A 22950-nucleotide genomic window follows, 5' to 3' on the forward strand; every position below is an offset into this window, starting at 1 on the left:
GGACATAAAAGATGCAACAATCGTACGAGTATACTCGTCTATAGTCGACTGTAGTCGTTAGATCAGTTTATTTATTGTACGGTGAAACGATAATTTCAAGTTGTCGGAAAGAAGCCTATTCGAACGATTCGGGCGCATGCGCCAAACACAAATGGAACACATTCGCGGCGGTTATGTTTTACCGTCGTGAAACAAAAATGACGAAATGCTTTTATAACAGAAATTAATGTGATAACGACGAAAGCTTACGTGAAAGTGGCTCACCACATTTTCGCATTTATTAAGTTCGTTTTTCATACATACAATTTGCAGTACATTTTGCCATTTTCTATTACTTTTATCCCATCTTACCAAATAAGAGTATCAACAAAGTCCGGAACTTTTGGGTTTTTGTTATAGTTGGAACTATTAAAATATCTTTTCAACCCGCGAAATATAACTTTTTTCTAGCCGAGGTTTCACCGGTATTCGGTAACCGTAAAACGATACAAATAATAAAACGCCTGTCCCAACCTACGCCTTATTTAGACCCCATTCCTTGGTATACGTTATGGTGCTTGCATCAAACTATTTGGACGTGTGTGCTCGCGTGGAATTTTTTAAAGCAAAACAAGGTGGATACATCTACGCTACATCATGACTAGGAAAGTAATCCCCCTAGGACGCAGATGTTACTAGTTTTCGCTCACATGCCTCCATCTTATCGCCTATTCTTGGTTTCATGGGTAGCTGTGGGTTTGTTACGGAGCCCGAGGCAGATCTCCGATCCCGTTCATAGCTTTTCGTTGTACATTTTGTTTCGTACAACGTTTCGTTGGTCATTTTGTTTTCGCTGTTGTCATACATATCGTTGAAGAGTTTTGGTATGTTCGAGGCAATGCACAGCCGTCGGTCGTGCCGTTCATTCGGCGCCAGCTGGTAAGCTCTCGTAACTTTTGCCCTTTAAATCCAGCAACGCCGTATGTATCCGGAAGTGCAGCCGAGATTCGAGAGAGTAACCGCTGTAGTTTTTCCTAAGCCGGTAAAATGGAAATAAATACATAAACCGTTCTTCAACAGCAACTGCACTGCAATTATAGCATACCGGGCGTCCTCCAGAGCTAGTATAGCTTTATCTTTATTGCCTTCATCGATGAAGATAAGCGCTAGCTCGACAATTGCGTACGGCACCAGGTAGTGGTCTTCTTTAAGGTCTTTGTACATGGCAATCACTTCCTCTAGGCATCTAAAAGAATAAAAATGACAAAACCATAAGAATGATATTCGGAGCAAAGCCTTCAAAATAACGCACCGAGTTGCCTGCAGGGGACTGTTCATCTGACGCAAACAGGCACCTTTCAGCAGCATGAGCAGTGCCTTGTTATCGGCCCCGTATACCCCGTACGTTGGGTTCGATTTCGAGTTCGCGCGCTCCTCGTAATGCTTGAGATTGTTCTCCACAATCCGGTAAACGCCGTCCGCCAGGTGGAAATGCTTTCCCAATATTTTGAAAAGATTCCACACGTACATCAGCTCAAGGGCTGGCACGTACAAGAACGATTGCTGGGCGAAAAATCGTTCAGTCTTCTTGCACGCGAACTTCTCCATCGGCAACGATTTTCCCGCTATCCGCTGCTTGTACTTCGGCACCTCCTTCATCAGGTTCGCGATCGTTCGCACCTCGCTCGAGTGTAGTTCTTCCGGCTTAAGCATGCACATGATCGACGCCTTCTGATATGTGTAGATCGTGCGCGACCACTTGCTGCTCTCGACCAGGTACGTCGCGAAAAGAAGCGATTCACGCCAGTCTAACCGTAAGCTGAGGAAAAGAAGGAGCATCAGGCTATGTAGGTTTCATGGTGACATTTTTCACATCACTCATACTAACCAGTTAACCCATAGCAGCTCCCAAAAGCACAGATGATGAAACTGCGGCCAAATAGTTTGCGACTTCCACGACTTCTTGTACCACATCAAGGCCTCGTCCAGGTTGCCTTTCATGAACTCCAGTCGGCCCTTGAAGAACAGGAACCACACACCGTTCGGGTAGAGTTTCAACTGCTTCATCAGCAGTTCATCACAGAAGCGTAAATCGCCCTCCTTGTGGCTCAGCACGTAGCACACGATGAGGTTGTACCCGAGCAGCGTCATTACGCAAAGCACCTGCCGGATGCCTTCGCTTTGCGAGCCGGTAATCAAATCTTGCATTCCCGATTGCTGCTCGAAGGAGATAAATTAGTTCACATGATGCACTTTGATGTTCCTGCATGATTGCCATCATGCTTTCTGCTCACCTTGTTCCCGGAGAACCCGATGAACTCGAGCAGCTTGATTATCCTAGCCGGAAGTAGCGATATCATAAGATTAAAAGTCCCCAGCCCCATTCGGACGCCGCTTTCAAAGTGTAGCTTGGAGCTTTCCGATTGCCACTGTCGGTGGTTCAAAATGTTATTGCACTCTCTGGAAAGGTCAAGGAAGATGCACGATTAGATTGCTGTCCAAAACGTCCTCGAAGGGTACTCGTTGTGGGAGAGAATTCGCGACTCACTTGTACATAGCAAAGCAATTTCTAATCTTCATGCCACCCTTGATCAGACTCGTCAGCGTTTCGTCTTCGATGAACGTCAGCATCGCCTTCAGCAGAAGCGCCTCGGCCGAGCAAAGTTCGGCGTGCGCCTCCAGGTCCGTGTACTGGTCGTAGTTCACCTTCTTGAAGGTCTTGCCGATGGTCTCCGTGAGAGTGTTCTTTTTTCGGTAGCGATTACATACGCTCAGACACTGTTTCAACGCTTCCGATGCGGCCGCTATGTGCTGCTGCTCGAATGTGAGCATCGCTTCCAAGTACGTGAAGACACTGTGGCCCACCGAATGGTACATGCTTGATGTAGCCCTATGCAAAAGCAAAAAAGGACACATACGTTAGTAAATGTCAACTTCTAGCGGGATCGATTTACTAAATAAATTTGCCACACTCACATGGGTTTCATCAGAGCTTCCGCGTCGTTGAATTTATTATTGAAGAAGAGATCGACCGCAATCTTCGCTTCCGCCAACGCCGTGTCCAGATCCATACCGCAGGCACTAGATGGAACAGAAATAGACTCAACATTAACATCTAATTATGCACATTACGGCAAATCCAACACTGCTTTTGATACCAATTTACCCAAATGTCATGGAAATTTCGAAGGGGATGTGGGCTTTATGTGACTAGACTTTCTTATAGAAGCTTCACAGTCCGCCATACCGGCCTGGACCGACTTTTGCTTCGTCACTCAACAGCGCCTTCTTTTGTAAATACATACTACTATGTCCTCGAAAACAAAATGTCGTAGACTTGTTCAGTTTTTAGAAATATTTGTCATAAACATGGATATTAACCACATGGATCCTTAATGAGACTGACAGACCGACGCGAAAACGATTCGATTGTAATCATGGGATGAAAAAAATCCCACAAAGCCTAAATCAATTCAAAGATCTAGCCACAATAGCTCCGACCGCTAATTAAGACACCGACATGTAAAATATAAGAAAAAAAAGGCACAGAATGTTTAAAAATTAACTAAAATGCCCAGTATCGCGTAACAACATAATATAATGATGCATGCAGGATTAACTTGTCAACAACTATTATATAATAGAATCTCTGTTGGAAATTTAGAATAAAGTTAAACATCAAATATATCTAGTTCTAATGACAAATATGCTCAACTAGTAAACTTTAACAAGTAAGTGGTCACTTTTATCAATTCGTTACATTCATAAGAGGTCCGCGACAGCGGAGCGGTAGCGCCAGTAAGAAAATCATAAGCGCCGGGACTCACCCCCTCAACGGCGTCGGTTTGAATTCCACCAGAGACCGCACCCTCCCCTGTACGAAAGAGAACTTGCTTGATAAAGTAAACAACTTAATCCGTGATGTAGATGTTTCAATCCAATGCTTTTTTACAAAAAACAATACAGATTTAATTCTAACCTAAACCACAATTAGTTTTGGCTTTGCTCCGAAAAAGTGATAGGAGAGGGATCTATGAAAAAGTTATCGAATATTAAAAAACTTCTTATAATGAATATGTACTTGAAAATGAAATTTTATATTATTTTTGTGTGTTTGGAAAAGTTTAAAATGAAAGGAGAAGTATCTTTTTCTTCTTCTTCTTGGCGTAACAACCTTGTTGGTCATGCCTGCCCCATGACGGGGTTACAACACTTTTTTCCCTTAGTGTACGTGGAAAATCAGTCCTATCGCACAGGGGAAGGTCCGGTCTCAGATGGGATTCGCACCCACGTCGTCGGAGAAGTATGTTAGGGTTATATATCTATTATTATTTGAAGAAATGATTTGAATTTTTTTTTTTTGCGACAAAAAAATGTCCATGAGATAAAGTAATACATAAATGAGCTTCTTTAGTTGATAGATTGGATAGTACCTTATTCACAGCCAGCATAACATGTTCATTTCTCATGTTCCAAAAGGTTTAGTAAGTCAAGAATTACTTACTCTTCACATTTTTTTGTGACCAAAACTGATGCCAAACTGGTGGTGGAAATAGCAACTAAAAGGTTTTGTAGAAACAGAGGGTAATTTTGATCAAACTACACAAAAAAAAATTATTAGTCATAACTTGTATACATGTTTTCATAACATTTTAATCGTGGGATTGGATGTTGAGAGGATACTCCACAACATGTAGCGAACACTTCACAAACCTTAGCACCGTCCAATCTTTAAACTAAATAATTCAGCTCAAAACATGAAGGGTATTAACCCGTGTTCACATGTCAGTGAATTAAACCCTCAACTTCAACATTTTTCGGTAGTATTGGTAAGAAACCGACACATCCGCACAATAAAGGATGGCATCAAACATACTTATCAGTTTGACAATACGATTAGCTGTTTTAATCAAGGTACAACGACACTTAGCATTGCTACTTACTTGGAGGATTCGCTGTCACAGGCATCTTGAAACTGTAATAAGAAAAAAACATAACAGTTCGTTTTAATAAGGGTTAATCCAATACGAGTTTAGCAACGATTTGAGCATTGTGTTCATTTTCGTATCTTGTTTTGCATATTCTTTATAAAAATCACTTATGAATTAGCAGAGCTACAAAATAGCCATTCTTGCTCGTAGCCATTTTTGTCTATCCTAGCATTCAGAATTGCACAAACATGTTCAATGAAGTTTAGATTCAGGCTCTGAGGAGACCATTCCAGCAGTTGTATTCGACAAGACAGGCAGAAAAGACTTCGTCTTCTTATGGTTTGAGACGTTGTCCTGCTGAAAAATGAACTTCTCCTCAATGGCCTGGGTGTGGATCAGTGATTCAGATTTCCCTGCAGTATGTTTATACACAAATTGACAGTCATTACATAATCAGATTTTAGAAAGCTTCCTACTCCACTCCACGAGAACCAGCCGGAGTGCATCATATTTCGTTCCAAATGCCTCTCTATTTCCTTGCATCGGCGATCGTTAGGCACCTCACCCAATCTGCGACACGATCTCGCCGCTACCAATAACATTTTGATTGATCTGTTAAGAGAGCCTTGCTAATATGAGAATGCCTCCAACAGAATCTGGTCTCCAACCCTTGTGCTACGAGGCGGCGACGAAAAGTTCGTTCGAAAAATGATAGCTGACATGAAGTGAGATGTCATTGATGGTTACTTTTGCGTTCTATTTCATTTTTCGGATGTTCTTAGTTTTGCGCGTCTCAACCTCTACAGTTCTCCACTGGTGCCGCATTAAAAGTCATAACAATATATCCACATTTGACTATAGTTTAAGCTTTATAAAGAATATTGTTATGTTATGAGATTGAAAAACAAAAGAAAAATTAATTTCCTAGTAATGAGATACCTAAAAAGAATGATAAAGAAGTGTAAACGTTTCAAGAAACATAAGATAAATAATGTCACAAGTATACCCAAGGAGATTATTAACAACCATATAACTTATCAAAACATAAACAATTGGGAGAAAACTTTTTGAAAATCTCATTATTTTTAAATGGGCACTTTATCTTGTTACAGTTTTTTCTCAAAGTTAACCTGTTTTTTTCGCTGCTTCATAAATGACCTCTATAAAACAAATGCAAAACAAGGTACGAAAAATGAGCTTGGGGTGTACATTTTATCCTGCCGGTCACAAAAAAGGAATAACGATTATGCGTTGATATTCTTATAATTCTCGATAGAATTAACAACCAAGAATCGCGGATTCGCTATGTTTCGGTTTTGACTAATTAATTCTCTGCTTTGTTTCGAAAATTCAAACGCACATACATACAAAAACTATGATCGTTGGTTAAAGTTCGTAGTATAACAACATTCCACAGATAATGATAGAGTACGCGGCTGCCGCCACTGTCTCTCCGCGACGCCTGTTGTTAAATGCAGTGAAATGCAGCATGGAGATCGTTGAGCGGTATCAGGTACAACTCATGCAACACCATCAACAGGTTTACTACTGCTCGGGCTGCGGCCTCCGAGTGTTCCATATGACGCGGCTAAATGGACCCGTTGGTGAGTGGTGGATATCAACACATTCTGGCAACTCCCGTTCCATCTAACCCGGCACCACCTATCCAAGCGCGATCCGGTCCCGGTCCACAGCTAGTTTCAATGGTGCGTCGAGATTTTTTGCATCAGTTTACGTCTCAGCGGTTCAAGTGCAACGTCTAAGGTCGTGTACATTGCAATTTGTAATCGAGAAAGGATGGTGGTCGCGACCTACCCTGGTCGAAGGTTACGGATCGACACGTCCCAGCGTATGGCAAAGCTTTGCGCCGTTGAAAATTAGTTGTTCTAGGAAGCTCGCGATAGAACTACTGTGAAGTGGATGGGTTTGCTAATCTGTAGATCACTAACGAACACTGTTGTTGGCGATGTTCAATGCAAACAAACAACTCTCATTTCAATTTGCTTATTTTAGAGTTCTTTCTTGTAAAAACTCTGATGTACTAATCTCATTCACAATCATTTAAATAAACCACAAATAGAGCAGATGCAGATGCCATCCTGTAGACGCCATGACATCAACTTTGTGCAAAGGGCCGGATGAAAATCGGTTTAAGTTTCCAATCCTTGAGCAAGTCGTCATTCTCCTATTAACGTGTTATTTTGAACCCCCTCAGAGAATGGAGCTTCCACAAAGGGTGAAACAAATTTGCATTTTAATTTAGGCCCTACACACAATAGATCGGTTAACGCTACTTGTTTATTTTTGCACTACGTGGGAAACCATTCGTTTTCCACTCGATTTGTTCCCTTCACTTCCGATACCAACACCGACGACGCCCGCATCACAGCACATTATAGTTGTTTTCGTTTGGAAAATGAATCAGGTGGAAAATGAAATACAGTCACTAGCAGCGCCATAGAAAGAATATAATTTGTAAAAAAAGAACCATACCATCATCACAGAATATCAACTTTTAAAAAACATTTATTTTATTTGTCGTTCACTTGCTTTGAAACGATTGCAAACGATGTGAAATAACTGTAATAGATTTATCAGTACTTTTTTCACATATCAGTACTTTTTTCATATAAAATGAATACTTTGCGGAATTTCTTATGTAAGAACTAGTAATAACACTAAAACTGGGCATCTTTCGATCTTATACGAACACAATAAAAGGGAAATTCGTCGAAAAATAAGAATGCTCAAACTTGGCTATTGGAGTCTCTGTATTAATGATCTTTGAGGAATGGAAACTGTGAAGAAAGTTCTTCGCGAAACAGTTTAACTTGGAAGAATTATTTACACTAACGAAACGGTATTACTACAACTTCTGTATGTTGACAGACTTAAAAGTCAGCCATCAATAGGAACAACATTGTTCCAACTAATTACCGCAACAAACAAACTCCAAAATTCCTTAGAATTTAATCCTAAATTTATAATTTAAGGAAAATTTATCGAAAGAATACATTTGTTCACTGGACCGAAGAAGACTTTTGCAGAATTATTGTCCAAAAAGGAAGAAAGTTGCAACATCATTTGGCACAAAACTGATATAAAGGATGCTTCGACACTTGTATGAAACGAAGTGCTACGAATGAAACAAATAAAGGACAAGAGGGACAAATAAAGGACTGGAATACGTCGTATTGAAACGGCCCATGCGCGCCGGGGCTCACCACCTCGACAGGACCCTCCCCTGTACGAGAGCACTGACTATCCACGTACACATAGAGAAAAAGTCGCGTAAGCCCTTAACGGACAGGCATGACCAAAAACGGTCGTTAGGCCAAGAAGAAGAAGAGGGATACTTGAATTGCATCCATTTCGGAACCTTTTTAAGATTTTGTTTAAATCAATGTGACAAACAAGCAACTTTTTCAATGTGTTACAGCATTTTCCGGCTTTTTATTACAAAGTCCCATCATAATACTAACAAGTGCCAGGTTTCAACTGACAAGTTGCGCTCTATAATGGCAACAATGCATCATCGATGGGAGGGTAACATTACCGTTCTAGAAAGCCACATTCAATATCTAACATGTTTCATCTCGCTGTGGATTTGCGTCCAGTAGGCCGCGAAAATGTGACGAAGCATATGGGAGGGTAAAAACTTAACTGATATGCACTGACTAAAATATGTTAACTACGAAATTAGCTTTCCTTTTACAGAAATGTGTCTAACTGTTCATCTCCACATAGCGAACTCTCCTCCGTCGAACTGTCGAACTCAGTTCCCGCAACAGCTGGGAAACTCGTAGGAAACTCGTAGGAAACTCTTGACAGCACTAGCAAAGCCCCTCGTTCTGACGTTTAATAACTGACGGATTAAGAAGAAGCGAAGAAGACCGAAACAAATGCGTGTCCACTTTGCGAACTCGGGAAACTCGAAACTCCATAAAATTTTGACAGGAGTTTCACCAGAGTTTCCTATGAGTTCGCTATGTGGAGATGAACAGTAAAGGTAGTGCAATTAATCTGCGCAAACTTGTCAAAAAAAAAAATTAAAGTCGAACAGCGGGAAACGTTCGCTGACTCACAGCTAATTTTAGCTAGGTTTTTACTCTGCAACCAGCTGACTCAAGGGTAAATTAAAAACATTTCTTTAAAAAAATGAACTGTCCCTCCATAGAAAGCAACACGCGAACTGCCGACCACATAGCTTTGATTGCAATTTGCTACCATAACCAGAGCAATGGCAAACCGAATTTCTGTTGACTCTGGAAGAGGAACACTCTGGTGGTGGTGTCTAACCGCGTGGCAACATATGCATTTCTTCTGCTTCATACTGGTCGACACTCTTTCTTCGATCGATCACCGTCCCCGTTTGTCCACCATTATCGTCGACAAACAAAAGACCAACTGCAAGAGTGACAGTTCCGGGTGTGGGGCAGTAGAAAGTTTGTCCGACCCTGCAACAAGTGTCCGATGCACCCCGAACGTAATGTACCCATGTACCGTGACATGATAGCAGACTGCAATCTCGGACATGATGCAGTAGGAATTACTATTACAAGATTCGATGAAGTAACAACTGAACCGCGGTTACAGCTTGGATAATAATTGCAAAAATAAAATTCACCTTTGATAAAGTAGTAGAGAATGGTGAACTTATATTACAACAGACAGTAACTGAACGCTGTTGGGGAGAAAAATGTAAGGAGGCCTGCCTACGTAGCATTAATCAATAACGTAGCAATTTCACCTCCGTTGGTCGGTCCCTGGACCTTAATTCTCATCCTACGGCAAAGGCTATTCGTAGCACTAAGAAATGGCATTCGTGTGGCTTCCGAAACACGTGACTCGTGCCGTGTGCGTCGGTTGTCATCGCGTGAGTTGCATCCAAAACGAGGTACAAGGGTGGTGAACCTGCCCAATAAATATGCCAACCTCGAGGGCTCGGGTGGATACAAGCAAACACGTGTTCTCCCTCCTACGTACGCTTTCGGGGCTGCGTAATCTATAATGTAGTCGGCAGACGAATGGTCGAAACTTTGTACGTGTCCGAAACTGACACCTTGTACCATTTGAATGGGGTGCATTGGAAGACATGATGGCGAGTGTTGTGTGTCTGCTAATATCGATATCTACATAGCACTTTGCCTAGTTCTGCAATAAATAGAGGTTAGTCTACATTTACAGATAATTAACACTGACAGAGCAAACAAATCGAAAGTAAATTGAATTATTCATTCATCCTCCGCTTCGTTTTTGTGTCTTGGGAAACTGCATTTCATATTTATTTATGATGCGATAGTGGCATGTGTCTGAACAATAAATCTTTTATTGAACTCTGTCAAACTTCCAAATAACAGAAAATTAAAGATGATGATATACAAAAAATGTATCATGTATTGAGAATTCATGTAAATATGTGCACTTCATAATGTTGTAGTAATTTCTAAATCTAGCTTAGGTTTTGATTAAAATATACAACAAAACTAAGGATACCCTACATGAAAACACGGTGGCATTAGGTAAAAGGGAGATATTAAAGACAACAAACTGCCCCTTTATGTCTATCGAACTTTATTCCTTATATCTTGTGTGTAAAAATTCTAGAATTGATTTTACTAGTTGTTTCAAACTTGTCTGTAGGTTACTTTGTATATACAATAATTTTTCAATCAGCCTCTCAGAAATCTATGCAATAGTTGGATAATCATCAGTCATTCTGAGTTTTAGATAAACCAAAATGCACTCATTTAACTCTGTCTACTTTATTATTAAACCCAACTAAAAACGAGACCGGCCTTCCATCCAGGTCGTTTGCAATTGTATAATCGTTTTTTTTTTGTATTTTCACTTTACTATGAGTTCAAGCGAAATTGTTGACTTCAGTCCAATAGGAAAACATTAGTAGTAAGTAGTAATTTTTTAACGTTAATTTATACACAACATAAATAAGCGCAGCCGCATGTTTTTATTCATAAATGGCTTCACATAGACAAAGTGAACAGAACTGCAATTGTTCATTCTCCCAACTTTATATACCAGAAATTTCGAAAGGAAAATTGAAAACAATTTCATTAAATTGCAAAAGTGCAATGCAAAAACTAATTTTAGTAAATTGCAGTAAATCAATGGCATAAACACTAAAATTTTCGATTTAAAGTCAATAAAAATTACCTCATCATCGTCGTCGTAGTTTTGCAGCTCTTGCTGATTGTTAGCTGTTGCTGTTGACGTGGTAGCCGTTGCTGTAGCCATGGTTTCCGGTACGTCAACTATCCGCAATGTTTTCGCAAGATAAGCAAAGCAGTACCAACAGGGAAGAAGATCGTTTTTTTTTGCGCTTTACTCTTGGCGGTTACTTTAACCCCCTTTGGTGCCAGGTAACTTTCTTAAACATTAACAAGTCCACCAGAAGTTACCGTTTCCATTCGCTGCTGCCTCATGACCGGTGTTGACCGCACTGAAACTGGCACAAGAATCTGTTTTTGCTGACACATACAGCACATGTGAATACGATACATCCGGTTTACTACAGCTTTGTTTGCTATTTCAATTCATGTGCCATTACGGGCAACAGAGTTTACAAGCATATGCAGTTGGGGGAAAGTTTGACAAAATGACCTAGGAACTAACACTGCCTCAGTGATTCAACTTAACAAAACATGTTTTTAGCTTCGCACCAATAAAAATCGCCGACACCCGCTGACATACGTACGCGATAGCGATAAAACAAACATTTATGCTCCCCCGGGTGAAGATTGTTTCTTTTCTACAGATAACTGAACAACTTCCGACATTGCCACACTACTTACTAGCAAGAAGTTCTCTAAAACGTGTTTCCAAACATAACATAACCCTTTTAGTGGGATTTTCTTGTCTGTTTTGTTCCTGATAAGAAGGTGTTCCCTGTCAATGGGGAGTTCGAAGGTTAGCGTTACACGAAGGTTGCTCTTTTAGGCATGGTTTTTCCGTCCACGTACATTAATTGTTCTCTTTCTATTGAATTATTCTTCTTTTCTATTGAAAAAAATATATTTTTTTGAAATTACCGTTCAAATAAATGAATTAACTGTTATGTACGAAGATTAAACTCAATGTTTTGCTATGTCACACTCACTCCCATAGGATTCTTCCATCTGCGCATGTGAACAAAAAACAAGCCAAAATGTAATCAAAATAAAAACAAAACGACAAATCTAAAAATTCAAACACGTGTGCAAACAAAATCTGCTCTATGCGATAATTTCGATTGAGGAAATCGCTGTCCAGGTTATTTTACGCGTGAAAGAACGAACCGACAATTACTAGCTCGCTTTCTTGGAACGGCACTGATAAGATAACATATAAAAATAAGAGAAAATAAAGCAGAGTACGGCATAGTTATCAATCATTTCCTTTCCTTGTGCGACAACGAATGTGAATGATTTCATCTCCAATCGATTTTTAATGTGGCTATAGCCATTACATATATGTAAGAAGTTTAAACTCGAAAGGTGGCAAGCAAGAACTTCCCTCTATTCAATACTACGTACATTGTTTTGTGGCATATTGATTGTGGGTTGTCCTTGTCCTTCTCATGATTGAATTCCTTTTTGCATTATTAAGCAACAGCATTTCTCAGTGCTAAGCCCATTTCTCGGCAGAATGCACAACCAAAGTCAGAAACGAGATCCGAAATCGATATTGGTGTGGTCCTTCTGCCCACTTAGGTATCCAAAGAAAGCTAAGCTTCATTGTTCGGGATGCATAATTTCCTTGCGTTGTTCCCCATTAAAGTTACTTAAACTTTATAAAAATCCATTGCGTGAAAAACACGGAAACTACATGGTTCTTATAATCTGCGACAATAGAAGATAGTTTTGTGGATACAATCGTCGCATTTCTAAACAAGCGAGGATCTTTGAGTTGTCGGTACATTTTAACGAGTCCCTTGGTGTAAGGGCGATGTAACTAGCGCAGCTGCAATAATACTCCAATGTGGGATTCATGGCCAAGCAAAATGTGAAAATAACATGCACGCACACTACACACCCAGAAAATATTGGTTTTCCCCCGCGGGGCCTTACTCCAATTTCTCTCTGTTTGCGCGGTTTGACGAATCCACTGCTCGCAAAATTTAGCACCTCTTTCGTCACGTCTGACCACTTCCTCCGATAGAAACGAACAAAAAACTGACGGTAAAGCTTTCTATGCTTTGTAACTGATCACATCAGAAATGGAAGCACTCTAAATAAACTGCTGCACTAACTGCCACACCATTTTCAGCATTCAGTTTCCGAAGCACAACACGTAAATATTTACCACCAACCGACGCAGCAAACGTCCAATGAGGGAATAATGAAATGAAAATTTTCATCAGCAACATCAGCTGCTCTTTGCCGTTGAATGCACACTTCGTGTTCTCTCGTTCGCGCAGGCTGCTTCCCATACAACATTAAACGGCGCGGTTGCCAGCGATCGTTAAAATACCACAGTAACGAGGTTTAGTGCTGTGCAGTGCAGTGCTTTGTCGTACGATATTTTATCGGTCGTCATATCCGGCAATGTGTCTGTAATTTTTCAAATTTTAAGAAAATTAAATTAATTTTACTATTTTTTAAAAGTTTTTATGCATTCACCTTCCTGGATGTCGCAAAATATGAATCGGAAAGAGATAAACGATAGTAGATCAGTAATGAAAGAGTGTGCTAGCAATACCCGCATTTTTCGCTCCCAGATTATGACTGTGCGTTGGCGATCCCGTTCTGGCCCACTTGAACAGATGGCGTGCTGGTCTCCTTCAGCAGCTCTCCCGGGAGAGCGCTGTGTGACATTTAGAGATCGCATGTTGTGTTCTCTCGCAGCAGTGCTGTAGAACGAGATCACTTCTTCAGTACTCATAGCAAACGTTAAAACAGAATGCAGTCCTACTCTTACTCCTTGATAATTGGTACTCGGACATCGCGATTGTGTTCACAGCAAAGCAAAACGAGTTGCGCCAGATCATGCAGTAACAGGCAGTGGATTTCTACTCTTTCCTTAAGTTTGACAATGAATCGGAGTGTTATCCAACTCAACTAACTTAATGACAATTTTCATATAAAATAAATTAAATGAAAAAATTAGGTTAGCTTGCGAAGGCCCAGGAAGCTGGATTCAATAGCCGTACTGGAGTAAATCCTCGCTGAAGAAGAAGAAGAAGTGAATAATCCCAATGAACTCCTCATAAAATGCATAGAAGTCAATTCCAACTAACTTGTTTTCGAGCTTTGTATAGAAGCGCCACTTTTGCATTTATGTTTTGCCTCCCACAGACTAAAGTTACTATTCGTAAAAAATCCAACAATTTTTTTTTTTAATTTTAGAGACTTTTATACTTCTGTAGTCACAATTGCAAAGACTATTCTCACACAAAGACCGAGTGAGAAGCGTTACACGTAGCGTTTCTAGTTTTCGCATTTGTGTTGTGCTTCATGTACAACCCAAATCTCGTAGAATAATGCCGCACGGGTTTGTGCAATTGCTTTGAAATTTGCCCTCTCTGTTTGTCCGTTCTTTCCTACGTAAGCGCTCTCCCGAGTTATGATGATGAGTCCCACCGCTTACCCCTAGTTCAAGAAGAGAGATTTCAAATACTTTTCCATCTCAGTATTGCCATTCCCAGGCGATATTAATCAATGTGATTGCATTCAAAATCGAATTACCATGGTCATTCCTCGCACTTTCCTTTGATTAATAGTAGATATAATTGTGAAAGATGTTTTGTTTTGTTTACGTTTCCCACGGGGAAGAGAAACACGCGTGCCGGTAACAGAATCAAAAAGAGAGTGCGAGAGACCTGTTTAAAAGATAGTATTTTTCTCTTCCTTAGAAGCATAACCCGTAGGATTTGCGTTTTTTGCCTCTTGGGGTAGCATGGGTAGACTCTCTCTTTCCATTTGTGCTTCAGGTGACGAATGCTTGATAACGTAGCTTTTATCATTTCTCTGTTTATCATCCCCAATCCAGTGATATGTGAAGACGCTTTTCGTATTATGGGAAGGGATCGTGTAAACCAGGGGTCGGCAAAGTGCGGCCCGCCAAATGATTTTATCCGGCCCGTAAGAATATTTAGGTGCTTCATACTAAAAACCCATTCCAATTTTTATAGGGTTTGTTCACGATGTCGGATTTATTTTCTTCCTAAAAATGAAGATGATAATTGTTTAACGAGGTGTTCCTGTTATATGTTCATCGATAACATTTTAAATGTTTTATTTTTTACCACTTTTTATGCAACTTTGCGTTTTAGAAAGTTCCACTCTCCATTACAAAGGGTATTACTTTGAAAACATTGAAGCATCGTTTAAAGTATCCGGCCCGCGCCTTCGGTTTCTCTTTAATCATCTGGCCCTTTTCGAAAAACGTGTGCCAATCCCTGGTGTAAACCGCTCTTCAACCTCCGATTCATGACTCTTATATTACCTTTTCGTTTGTTTTTTCTTATGAAACTTAATTATTTTGCAATTTAAACAAATAATTTCCCCATTTTCAACCATTTATAGCATCCTTAAATAAGAAAACGCAATGGCTTCTAATCAAATTTATAGATTTGTATAAAAGTTGTAAATAAATACTGAAACAATCCAAAATATCAAAATAGGAGATTATATATCAAGAGGGAATTTTTTATCCGTTTGTTGAAAACTTGCAAGATGTAGAGTCGATTCACCAAACAGATTTAGGATTGCAAGAGTTTTTTGAAGTTATTCGTACAGTCACCCATTTAATTCACCAATAAGTTTAAGCCTCGTTATCTCAACGAATACGTGACCTAGGACTGGAATGAGTACATAACTCGGTTGACAAAAATTCAAATTTTTTGCAGCGGTCAAGTTTTTCCATGGTAGATTGCTGGAACTCTTGCTGTAACTACATGATAGCAGAAAAAAAATTAAAAAATTAACTGGAAACATTGAATTCATTAAACAGCATGTATGGGACATTTTGGGGGGTGCCCATGGCGCAGCGGTAGCGCGAGGAAACACCACACCACAGGTGTGGGATCGAATCTCGAGTCTGGCACCCTCCGGTATTACGAACGGCTGACCACCGATCTATAATATACCGTCTTTCGGTCAAACAAAACTCTCTTCGGAGAGAGGCCTTGTCCCACTAGGGGATGTCGTGCCACATAATAATAAATGGGACATACTCTACTAGACCAATTCAATTAATTGGACAAGCCATGTCTTGGTAAAACTTTAGATGTTCAATAATATTATCTCTGAGTAAAATAACGATCCCAAGAATAAGTTTGGAATCACAAACTGGACGGATCTTCATAATTTATTAAACATTTAAAGCACTGTGGTCAACTTACACACATACTAATTAAAGGCAATAAGGTACAGTAGAGCCGTTACTAATCCACTACGAGATCTTAACTTCCGGAATCGATGTATGGTTGAATGTCGTCGATGTCAACCAAACGTCCTGCATCGATTTCCTCGCCGCACATTGCACACTGGTTGTTAGTTGTTTCCAATATCCTTAAAATAGAACACGTTGATTAATATGAATGTTGGGAGTTTTTTTTTTCAAATTTTTCTTACTTCAAAAACTCCGCTTTCATGGCTGGGAAGTCACACTCCGGGCAGGCAGCAATATCATCCCGAACAATATGTTGACCCTGGAAGGGACGAATGCTCTTTGGTTAACTTGCGTCAAATGTTGCACGTGTGTGTCTCTTTTGTTACCGTGGCCACGCAGATGGGTAAAGTGGTTTTACACTGTCCGCAAACTATGTGCATATTCGGCAGCGGTGCTTCACACACTGGACAGGGGCTGGAATCCTGAACGCCTTCATCTTCCAACTGTCCACGTGATGCTTTGCGCACGATTGACTCCACTTTCTTCGCATACTTGCTGTCGATCTGGCCACGAAACTCCGAACGCATCAGCATTACCGCGTACTCGAAAGCAGACTTTCGTAATCCCGTCCGATGGCATTCAATGACGGTGGATGTTAAAATCGGGACAACATCTATCGTTAGAAATAAACACAATGATCGGTAAAACATGCGAAGGAACGGTGCGGTAAACAAAGCCTATACATACGCGAAGGAAATTGTGAAATACTGTTCGCCACCTGGAGCAGCAGTTTGGCCGCTAGCAAATGATTCCCGCGTTTCACGTGGATTCTTACTAGCGTATAGCGATGCAACAAAGCTAGGGTACTTTTCATGTCGGTAGCAATGGCAAGATTGTTCCGCTTCAGCTCCTGGTACATGGAAAATAATAAATCGTGCGCGCTACGGTAGTTCCCCGCGATCTGCTCCTGATTGGCGATGATCATGGCTGCCTTGGCCGCCTCTTTGAACTGCCGTTTGGCCATGTACAGGCGAAACAGCAGCTTCGGATCTTTTGGGACACCGTCCGACTCCCCGAGCAAGTACTCGATTAGCTGATTGGACAGCTTTTCATCGCCCGCCGATGCGACGCAGTCGATCGCCAGCGAGAGGGCAGCATTTTCTTCGTTCCCCACCGAGGCCGCCTTCAGCAGCAGCTTCAGCGATTTGGAGTATTCTTTACCGAGAAAGTAGTATTTGCCGGCAAGCATGGTATACTTTTCACTATCGAAATAGCTGGCAAGAAGAAGGAAATCTTGCGCTTTGGCCGATGCGCTCTGCTCGAGCACCTCCCCGTAGTAGACTATTTTGTTTTGCTTCTGGGCGATTGCGAACGCTTCCGTCACGCAACCGCAGAGGACGAGGAACTGTATGGCGGACTCGTAGTCACCATGCTGCTCGAAGTACTTCGCCAGCAGCTTCGAACCTTCGATCGAGCGCGTTTCAAGTAGAATTTCCGATGCCGAGTGCGGATCGGAAAGGTGCTCGAGGTAGATTCGCACTACGCTATCTAAATCTCCGGCCAACTGGTAACTGTTGATAGCGTCCGCATAGTGGCCCTCTAATTCTTTCGCTTTGGCGTAAGATGCGTGTAGTTTCAGGCTGACGACGTGCGGCAAAATGTGATCCACTTTTTTCCACTGTTTCAGCTGTATCAGGAGCTCCGCTGCTTTGTCCCAGTTTTCACCTCGCTCTAGCATAATGGCCGCTTCGTTTAGGTGGCCCGCAGTTAGCATCGCCTCGCCGCATTCGTTGAACAATTGCATATCGTTCAGCTCTAGGGCCAACTGCAGTCCACGGCGCACATCACCACACTTTATGCTTGTTCGTGCAATACCCGCTTTACAAAGTTTAACATGCACATCCTGCAGATGTTTGACGTCGGGTGGAGACTTTTTCAAAGCCGCACTACTAACAGCATCGAAGTTTTTCAACCCACGTTCAAAGTTCATCAGCGCTTCAGCATGGTTTCCACTATCGAATAAAAATGTTTAAAATAGGTCTCATTTAGCTACAACTCTAGGCATTTAGGCTTGAAACAAATGATTCATTACGTAAACTCTAGCTGTGCTCCATACTCCCGGGCCAAAAAAGGCAACTGCTCGGGTGCGAGGGTGTTTGCCAATGCCATAGCTTGCTCCCATTGCAGGAGATCCCGACACAGTTCCAACGCTTCTGCCGGGTTGCCTCCTTTGGCAAACAGCGTTTTCGCCTCGTCAATGTCGTCCAGCAGTACGGCACAAAACCCTGCCAATGTATTCATATCCTCGATCTGGCTTATCTCTTCCAGCGCGTAAACCATGGCCACGTTTCCAATGTTGCGAAACACCTTGGTCGCTGCGGAGGATGCAAATAAACAATTATGTAAGTAAAGCTGGTGTTCAAAAATATTATTCATATTCATGTAATCCGTTTAATAATTTAAACAATTAATCCATAAAAAATAGTTTTGTTATAGATTAAAACCAAAATAACGTAATGGATTTGTTATTCTTACGACTTGACTTGTGGTCACTAGTAAATCAGTTGAATCACGAATGTTTTCACAGGATTTTAAATAATGTACTTATTAACTTGAGCCTACTAGCAGTTTTGGTAAAACTTCGTAACGAAATTCGTTTACCTTTACCTAAATCTGACTAATTTATAATGAATGGTAAAAGGTGTTGGATAGGCGAATTGAAACGCATTTTATGAATTAAAAAGATAACATTTTATGAACTATGTTTTAACTTACCAAAAGGTACATTCAAGTCCGCAATTGCAGCCATTCCAAGTGCTTTCCACTCGTCAGTATCGTTCATCAGTTTGCACAACTCCCAGGCATCCGCGTACTTCCGGAGAAGCTTCGCGGTCCGCAGCTGTTCCTTCGCGTCCCGACCCGGTTTGTTGGCGTGCGTGTCTAGCACGATCGAGGTAAGCTTGCCGCCGCTACCGTGCAGACATAAATCACCGTCATACAGCATCAGTGGTGTCTGTTCGCTAATCAAACTGGTCGTGCCCACCTTTTCCACTAGCTTGCCTCGAACGGACCCGCGAACGAAAACGTACGTAGTGCAGGTGGTCCGATCGTTGGCCACAAACACGTGCGGCTGAGAGTAGTCCCACAGGATGCCGGGGCAGTGCTTCGGGAAGTCCGGTATTCGGAGTGTTTCCTCGCTAGCGGAAACAAATAGATACCCCTGGCTATGGTCGTCTATAAACACCGTCCGTGTACCATCGACGTCCGGGTGGATGCTGCGTATGCCTGCCTGGTGGCGGTACTGTACGACGGTACACCAATTTTCTAGCGAAAAGTAAATAATATTACCGAGCTGTTGGAATGAGAAAATAAGGATCATTGTCGAGAAATTGAATTGATGTTAACTAGTTGTCTTACATCTGTAGCGAAGCATAAAAATTCATTTGTCAATCCTAGACACGTGATCACTGACTCGGCCAAGCCTCGAACTTCATCAGGAAATATTTTTGGTTCTCGATGTAGTGTGACTTCATTTGTAGATTCGACCTGACGATAAAAAAAGGATTCCCAATGAAGAACTAAAACATTCGGAGTAGTAGAAGGACTTACCGGGTGCAACATGATTTGTCCACCGCATAGAACCGCGCAGTACTCAGAGCTTAAGGCTACCTGTTTAATTTCCGACATGTACTCGCGATCCCCAAGCAACAGAGGGCTATCGGTGAGGGTTCGACCCAAATCGTAGAACCACACGTGGTTATTCATACCGCAAGCCATATGGTACGGCCCTATTGCTAGAAACGAAGGTTCAATTTCGAGTGTTACCAGTGCTGGAGCAGCTTTCTGACGGTCGGGAGTGTAATGATAGATTGCGATCTCGGCCAAACTGGATAATATGGCAATCCTCGGTGGTGTGACGGCGTACAATGAGTGAAGTTTGGTTACGAACACGCATATCGCCCCTTGCGAAGTTGTTACCCCCAGCAGCTGGCCATCGGCACTCCACTCCACGTGCTTTAGTGCGGCCTGATCCGGTAGACTGAGGATTTTTACAGTCTCTTGCAGGTTTGTCATGGAATGGATTTTAACGCTGTTGCGAAAACAATTTGATAAAAAGGATAATTTTAAAATGAAAACTGCCTTGTAGGCTGATAGCCGGCGAAATCCTTACTTATTATCGCCACAGGAGGCGATGAGCTCCAGCTCCTTGCACACAGCAATGCTATTCAGCGAATCGCGATGATTTTTCACCTGCCAGAGCTCCTGGCCAACCTCGCGCGGGTGCGTCGAAATGGCAACGACGTGTCCCAAGCTGAACCCGAGCAGAATGTATCCATCGGCGAACCACTTATGCTGCAGGAGCGATCCGTAGCGCTGCTGAAACCCAAGCTCCGTCGGCGAATCTGGCTCGGGAAGATGATACAGAAAGAGGGTGCGCTTGCCCAAAATCATGCTAATCGTGTTCTCACCCGGCACACGCTCGTCCGTTTTCATTTCGGCAAAGTACATATCGCTCGGACAATCGCGCAGCTGAATCGATCGCAGCGTGTCACCCTCTTCGTTACTTAGCGTGAGATATTTGTCTTCGCTACCGAGTGCCAGAATGTTCTCCGTCGACCAAGCGCCGCAAGTGATGCGTTTCGTGTGCTTCCCCAGGATGGGGATACGTTTGGTAGTAATGTGGTTGTAAATCGATAGATTTCCCCGCGTGGTACCCACAGCCAGCAATGCTATCTTTTTGGACCAGATAATGCAACTCGGAAGGTCCCTCAGACCAATGTCGACTGTCTGTTTTTTCTGTGAATTAGAATCCCAAACGATAAGCTGTGGCGAGTTCGCTGTGATGATTGCCAGTACGTCGCCATCTCGATCCCATGCAAAGCCAGCGCAAAGTCTGTAAGTATGTATCGGAGGAAAAACTGCATCAGACAAGCCCAGAAACACGTTACCGTTTCGTTGGCATACCCTTGAAGTACAATCCGTTCTTGGAGTTGGCCTTGCCGGTTAAAAATAGCAACCGTTCCATCACTACCGGTGCTGGCCAGTAATTGCGCTGAGGCGCCCGTTTGCCACAGGCAGTATACATCTCCCTGACCGTGAGGTTCTTCGTGTCGATAAAGAACCTAACAATATTGGAGGAACAGATGAAAATGGTCCATTGCAGGAACCTAAAAGCTACCGGCGATAATCTAGTACTCAAAATAACCGGATGCGTAATTACCTTTTCGCTGCTCATCTTGTGCTGCTTGATTCGCTGGTCAATTAATGATCTTCACTTGAGCTGGCCCATGGTTGTACGATCACGCAGCATACGAACTCTTTTTAACTTTACACTCCAACCATTGTTCCATATTTTTTTTTTTAAGGACTTCAAACTATCATCAAATCGTCACAAATATGATATTGGTTCGTCATTCGATTGGAAAGAATGGAAAAATTTATGTTTACTATTTAACACCGAACCCGGTTGCTATGGTTGCAGTTCGCACATGCGATTTCTTCGATTCTTATATTTAAGATACGGCGTGAAATTCGTTTGAATAGACCACCAGCAATATGTTAAGCAATGTACCAGACGTTAAAACGTTTTCCTAAATTGTAGTATTTGCAGTTCAGTCGATTTCGATCAACATGCGACGCTACGATACGTTTCGGGAATGCAGGTGCAAACACTGACGTTAAAAAAAACGTAAACGACGCAAGCAGTATGTAAACAACAGGTAACAGGTTTGTTTCTTACCAGCAGGTTGTATTGAATGTGCATCATACTTTATCTGACATGTGAGAAGAAAATGAGCTGTAGCTGTAAGTATTAGTGAATTTATATTTTTTGTTTAGCTGTTCAGAATGTCGAGTAACCATTGAACTAAACATATCTTATTGCAAAACCTTTTATTGATATGGATGAAATATCAATAAAACCCTCCTTTTGTAGACAAAGAATGGAACCATTATGTTGATATCTTATTGTTCACCAATGGAGTCGAGGTGAATTCGCTGGACTGTCGAAATGATCGAATGATGTCCGAGCGAAAGAGACCGAATAACGTAGGCTGTCATCGTGTGGGATTTCCTGTCTTTGATTTTTCTCTTCTAAAAAGGTGAGCGTGCACGCTCGATTTCGGCTGTTGATTCACCAAAATACATATAAGATAAAAGAAGAATAATAGAAGAACTAAAGTTGGTTGAGTATTGACCGTATTAGGATATAAGTGTAGAAAATAAAACATGCAAACGTTCAAATCTCTGGATTTCTGGATTTCTGGATCTGGATCAATGAAACTATTGGATTAACTCCGACCTCGCATCTCTAGTCGTGAGAGCTCTACTGTAGTGTACATCACCAGCGCCAAAGACTGTCAAATTGTTTTTGACATACTGTTTATTTTCAGAAATTTCAGGCGCGAACGCTTGAATTGTTTTGCAGTCGCTTTTTGAGTAGGAAATTATCAGACAGTTTCAGTTCGGCAGTGAATCAGAGCGGAGGTTAGCAGTGCAGTTCCTGAAAGGGTTAGCGGAAAAGTAAGGTTACGGCACGACCGCGTGGTCACGCCGAGCTGGAGCTCAGGTCAGAAAAATCCTAGCTGCCGCACATCTCGTTCTGTTTGAGTCAATCAAGCGGACCACGAGTTCTTGTGTCCTGACAACGGAAGGAATTATCCCTCCCGTGGCCGGCGGGTGGACATATGGCTATTATTAGCCGGTCCTA

At 41.8% G+C, this 22950-nt stretch overlaps 2 protein-coding genes across 3 annotated transcripts; both read right to left on the reverse strand.

Moving 5' to 3' along the window:
- Window positions 1-251: 251 nt before the first annotated feature.
- LOC131272325 (tetratricopeptide repeat protein 39B-like) lies at window positions 252-13203 on the reverse strand. 2 transcript variants are annotated; one of them, XM_058274023.1, is made up of 10 exons: window positions 13167-13203; window positions 11085-11389; window positions 4923-4954; window positions 2956-3060; window positions 2528-2869; window positions 2274-2439; window positions 1868-2196; window positions 1292-1798; window positions 1085-1225; window positions 252-1013 (listed from the first exon to the last, which is right to left on the reverse strand). In XM_058274023.1, the coding sequence occupies exons 2-10, from the start codon at window positions 11163-11165 to the stop codon at window positions 902-904; spliced, it is 1815 nt and encodes a 604-aa protein (XP_058130006.1). In that variant the 5' UTR covers window positions 11166-11389; window positions 13167-13203; the 3' UTR covers window positions 252-901. The 2 variants fall into 2 exon arrangements, with proteins under 2 accessions (XP_058130006.1, XP_058130005.1); XM_058274022.1 differs by lacking the exon at window positions 13167-13203 and adding an exon at window positions 12942-13040.
- Window positions 13204-16192: 2989 nt separating this feature from the next.
- LOC131271928 (WD repeat-containing protein 19) lies at window positions 16193-21896 on the reverse strand. The gene is made up of 11 exons (XM_058273514.1): window positions 21463-21896; window positions 21207-21364; window positions 20413-21135; window positions 19851-20331; window positions 19659-19787; window positions 19017-19593; window positions 18334-18616; window positions 16989-18253; window positions 16628-16914; window positions 16484-16560; window positions 16193-16420 (listed from the first exon to the last, which is right to left on the reverse strand). Exons 1-11 carry the CDS (start codon window positions 21475-21477, stop codon window positions 16312-16314), a joined length of 4104 nt encoding a protein of 1367 aa, XP_058129497.1. The 5' UTR covers window positions 21478-21896; the 3' UTR covers window positions 16193-16311.
- Between the last annotated feature and the right edge of the window lie 1054 nt (window positions 21897-22950).

The sequence above is a fragment of the Anopheles coustani genome, chromosome 3, assembly GCF_943734705.1.
Source record: "Anopheles coustani chromosome 3, idAnoCousDA_361_x.2, whole genome shotgun sequence".
In the NCBI taxonomy this organism is placed as follows: domain Eukaryota; kingdom Metazoa; phylum Arthropoda; class Insecta; order Diptera; family Culicidae; genus Anopheles; species Anopheles coustani.